At 39.1% G+C, this 4,693-nt stretch overlaps 1 protein-coding gene across 1 annotated transcript; it reads right to left on the bottom strand.

Annotated features, from left to right (window-relative positions):
* Positions 1 to 1,452: 1,452 nt before the first annotated feature.
* LOC147520827 (Phototropic-responsive NPH3 family protein) lies at positions 1,453 to 4,401 on the bottom strand. The gene is made up of 5 exons (XM_086592327.1): positions 4,156 to 4,401; positions 3,963 to 4,032; positions 3,122 to 3,736; positions 2,506 to 3,045; positions 1,453 to 2,178 (listed from the first exon to the last, which is right to left on the bottom strand). Exons 1-5 carry the CDS (start codon positions 4,254 to 4,256, stop codon positions 1,648 to 1,650), a joined length of 1,857 nt encoding a protein of 618 aa, XP_086448453.1. The 5' UTR covers positions 4,257 to 4,401; the 3' UTR covers positions 1,453 to 1,647.
* Between the last annotated feature and the right edge of the window lie 292 nt (positions 4,402 to 4,693).

The following is a 4,693-nucleotide window of genomic DNA, read 5'->3' as shown; positions in this document are numbered from 1 at the left end:
GTCACTTGATTAAAATTTCTCTTCATTAAATAGTTCATTTTCCAAATTAAAAGATAGTTCATTTTCCACATTAAAAACATCATATGCTCATTCCATTTCACTCATGTCATCAAAAAAAAGGAGGAAAACAAAAAGAAGGGTTTTAGGGTTGTAAATAGAAATATAACAAATTTTTTTGAAAAAGAAGATGAATATGTGCAAAGAAAGATGTGTGGGTTAAGTTTATTTAGATTGGAAAATAATAGGAGTTGGGAAAAAAAAGGTGTGGGTTTAAGTCTTTAAGAAATGTTTATTGAGAGTAAAAAGACAAAAGTTGAAATTTTGAAGACATGTCCATCGGTATTTTAATTTTTCAAAATGGGGTCTGTCTCTCGAGAGTTGTTTTTTTTTATCTATGGAGAAAACAAAAATATGCCTGCTTCTGTAACAAGCCACCTCAGCCAGGTCTCCGGGCTCTCAGAATTTTGGGCCTTCTATGTCTAATTGTCTATGCAAGTATGTACATCTGTTTAGAAGATTTGTCTCTTTGGACAATTTTTTCCTTTAATGCATGAGGTGTTAATACACTAGTGAGATTACAGTTCCAACCTGCTATTGCGTAACAACAGACACAGCAATTTATTCAAGTAAAAAAAATTGCATGTTGGGCAAGGTATGTCCGTATCAATAGCTAGAAGAAGTTCTGGTCAAAGCCAGCGGTTCCACTTTTCTCAGCAAATGCAACAGTTGCCACCGAGAACTGTCCAACCAGCTGTTTTCTTTGCAATATGGTCAATCAAACATGGTTATTAATACCTTCTTTGCACAGCCCCAACGTAGTACTCACCTTTTAAGAGATCATATTCATAATGTACGTGGTTTGGGAATGCCTCCTTCCTCATATGCTGTAGATTTCGTGTAATTGTGTTTTGCCAGATGTAATCTACTTAAGAGTGTTGGTCGGTTTCTAATCTCTAATATCTTTTGGTTTGACTCTTGTAGTTTGCACCATCTTCTGATTGTTGTATTAGTGAAAAAACGACAGTTTATTATTGTATTTACTTAACACTTTCAAGTGCTGGTTCTCATGTGTCATTTGTCGATGATGCTTCGACAAAAGTGGGTATGCATAAGCCACCTACTCTATTTCCTTGAACTAAGAAGTGTTTGTGCTTTATTCTTTTAAACATGGTAAAATGTGTTTGAATTCAGGTGGTGGAAAGGATGGAAGGTGTCAATGTGTGCTATGGCTACAGGCGTGTGCAAATCAGCCACGAAGAAGATGCCTCCAGTGTTAAACAGGAATGACTACCGTACCTGATGCAAAAAAAAAACTCTAGGCTGTGGAAGCAAATGGAGACGGATATGAAGAAAATGGCTGTGGAAATAGCTGAGATCAGATCATTAGAGCTGAACTGACAAAAGAGATAATTAAACTTCAGTTAATTTTTTTAGCATATTTACTGGTAAACATTACTTAACAACCTTGAATTCACAGATGATTCTCAAAACTCAAGGACAAGTTTATTTACAAAAATACTAACGTGAATGAATCAGTAAAACAAGAAGCAGATTAATGTAAGTAAATCTCTAAGGTATAGAAGCCAAACAACATAAAGTGTATACTCCTAATGAACCAAATTACAATACTCACAATATAGGTAGAAACTAGGAGATGGAATATCTTCGATCTTTGCTGGGCTTTACTCTACCCTTGGCATCAGAACGTTCGACTCCATCAGGCCGCACGAAGGGGTAAAGGCGCCCAATTTTTTTCGACATAGAGTTGATTATAGACTTTTTAGGCAATGGTGGTTTACCGGATGATGTTGGAGTACCTGGTCGTGAAGTGCTTATAGACAGTTTCTCAAGTTCTTTTACTCGCATCCGTGTCCTAGCCAACTCTATTTTGAGATCCTCGTTTTCTCTTCTTAAGCTGGAGAGCTCGTTTGGGACCTGTTGGTAATCCTCAGAATACCGATTCTCTTTCTGGACTACAGCAGGAGATTCCCCACCACTGAGACCACCATTCATGACATCTCGGAGGCGCTGCTGCTCATAGTAAAGTACCTGAACCACAGTCTGAACAGGAAGCCTGTCATTCTGAGCTGCATGAGCACAGGCCTCCCGTGAAAGCTTCTGGCAGTCCATCAAGCTGCAAATTTTCTTCCTTTCCATGTCACTTAGAGCAGGGTGAGCCTGCAAATAGTAATAGCCAAGCCCGATGTTAGGGAATCTCCAAACTAGACAGCTCTCGGATAATCTACAGTACTACACTCCTGGGCATGGGACATTATACAACTGCAGCTACGTTGCTTTATGCAGTATCTTCTGTAAATTTCTTTACCATCTGTCATTCAAGTCATTATATACTGGCTAAGATGAGCTAAATACATAAAGAAAATAGTTTGTTTATTTTGTTATTGTTATGGTTAATGGTGATATATGTGTGTGTGTGTGTGTGTGTGTGTATAATGCAATATGCCTAAACAAAATTTAGGAAGAAATTTAATCTGAAGATCACACCTTCAAGTAGATGTCTATGGCTCTATACATGCCATCCTCAGTTATTCTTGCCTGTTCTGGGATCAGTTCAGTGAGGCTAATAAATCTCGAAACAGATAAGTTGTGGTCAGACGCTATTTCAGCAAGATAGCTCTCCATTAGCTTCCCAACCCTCTCCATATCACTGAGAGGAGGAGAGACAAATTCGTCTTCTGCAGAGAAGCACAATCGAGTTCCATCCATTTCATACTCCAAGTAGTTCATCATGATCCGCTGTACAGTGTCAACATCAAACAAGGTGTCTCCTGTGAAGGAATATGAAGGAATCAAAAGATCGTCCAGTACCGCCTGTCCAAGTTGCAAACCTAGTCGCTTTTCAAGGTCAAGCCGGCAAGCAACCGTAGTCTCAAGGGAAATCGCTGCACGTAGAAGCATAGAAAGAAAACTAACTGACATAGCATTCTTCTCTCGTGGAAGAAGACTCACAATTGTCTCTAACACAACCCTTTTTTCATGTTCTTGGTTTGGATCTATTTTCTTCCTCCCCCTTCCAAAAATTTCCTGCACCAATTATTCATATTAGATACATTAGCATGTGGAAACATAAAATGTGTTGGTTTTCAGGGTGGTTTCTCACCAAACCTCGAAGAGATTTCTGTGCGTAAAGCATTAGTACTGGACCAAGCGCATACTGTTTAAAGCCTCTTGCTATCATTGCCATGATAACACGTTGAAAGACGTCAATTCTGAGAACTGTCAAGTCCTCAGCCCACCAATCTTCAATTGTTTTAGCATTAGAACCCAAGGGAGAAATCACAATCTCATTGTTATTGTCAGTCCTGCTAGGCAAACAGAATTCACTATCTTTGCAGGCTATGTATGCTATGGCGTCTATGCAACGACCCATCAGTTTCACCTTCCCCGCCATGGGAAGGAGACTTTCTGATAGATGCAACACAGAGACCGCCCCTGAAAGGCTATTCATCGCTACTTCATTCAAGTAGGCTTCTGCTCTGCTCACTAGGTTCCCGACTGCGTAGTCTTCTGTCATCTCGAGATACTCTGCCACGCAGCGCAGCATGGCAATGTTATCCGTACTTATTTCGAAGTTTATCCCATAACAAAACTTTGCAGCCAGTTCAAATGCCTCTGCTCCACCAGGTATGTCAGGAAGCTCAAGGACTGACAGATCAACATCGCTTGCTCCCGAGACAGATTTCCTTATGTATCCACACTTAGAGACCAATGGAAACTGCAATTGGATCAACTTCAGTTAGACCCAATTACTCAGTTCCACTTGAAAAATGTGAATTATATATCTTAGTCGTGTAATTATGGACAAACTACGGTCAAGTCCAAATTCAATACAATCTATTTGTTTTTCAGTTATCTGAACGTGTAATGCTCATATTAGTCCATGAATCAATAATACAGTGTCACAAAATAATTTGAAAGTACGTGCAACAGTTGAGTGCTACCTTATGCAGTGTGAAGGAGGCTCCTCCAGCTTGAACTGTTATATCACTCGGTATCTCCTGGGAGAAAATCCTGTTGAAATTCAAGTACCATCTTTCGTTAACCTTCTTATCTTTCCTAGATATATATTTTTCTCTTTAATCCTAGTTAAGCAGTTAAGAAAGAAGTCCATAACAAGAGGGAAGAAAAGCAAACCATTCGCTTGTTCGTCTCATGGCACTTGATAAAAGCTGTTTCTTTTTGGCAAAAGTAGGCAGAGATATGGCTGCAGTTTCTTCTCTATCAGGTTCCACCATTGTTGTGATTCAACAGTCTTACTTTCTCTTCTTTTGTGAACCACAGCAAAAGAAAAAGAAACACTTCCCTTCAAATTCCACTTTGAACTAATGCCAACTATGAAACAATCGGTGTCATGATCGATGCTAACTCAAAGCTCAAGGTTCTATATTGGCCAATCTATAGCAGCATTACATGTCGTCCCCACATTTTCTTTCTGACTAAGTGTGTGGGTCGGGGGTCTACATGTTCAAGCATACAAACAATCAACGAAAATCATTTCACTGTTCACAGTCACATCAATTCAGTTGATCAACTTTAGCAGATTATCCAAAATGCGTCATTTTAGTATGAAATAGCATATTTACAGGGATGAAACTAAACAAGAAGTCACGTCAAAGTTTAGGCGTTATTGGAAGTTAGAATTAGCACTAGCCTAGAGAAAGACAACAGCAAC

This window comes from Coptis chinensis, chromosome 2 (assembly GCF_015680905.1).
Source record: "Coptis chinensis isolate HL-2020 chromosome 2, ASM1568090v1, whole genome shotgun sequence".
NCBI lineage: Eukaryota > Viridiplantae > Streptophyta > Magnoliopsida > Ranunculales > Ranunculaceae > Coptis > Coptis chinensis.
Note: the sequence above shows the minus strand (reverse complement) of the source record. Positions and strands in the feature narration are given on the sequence as shown.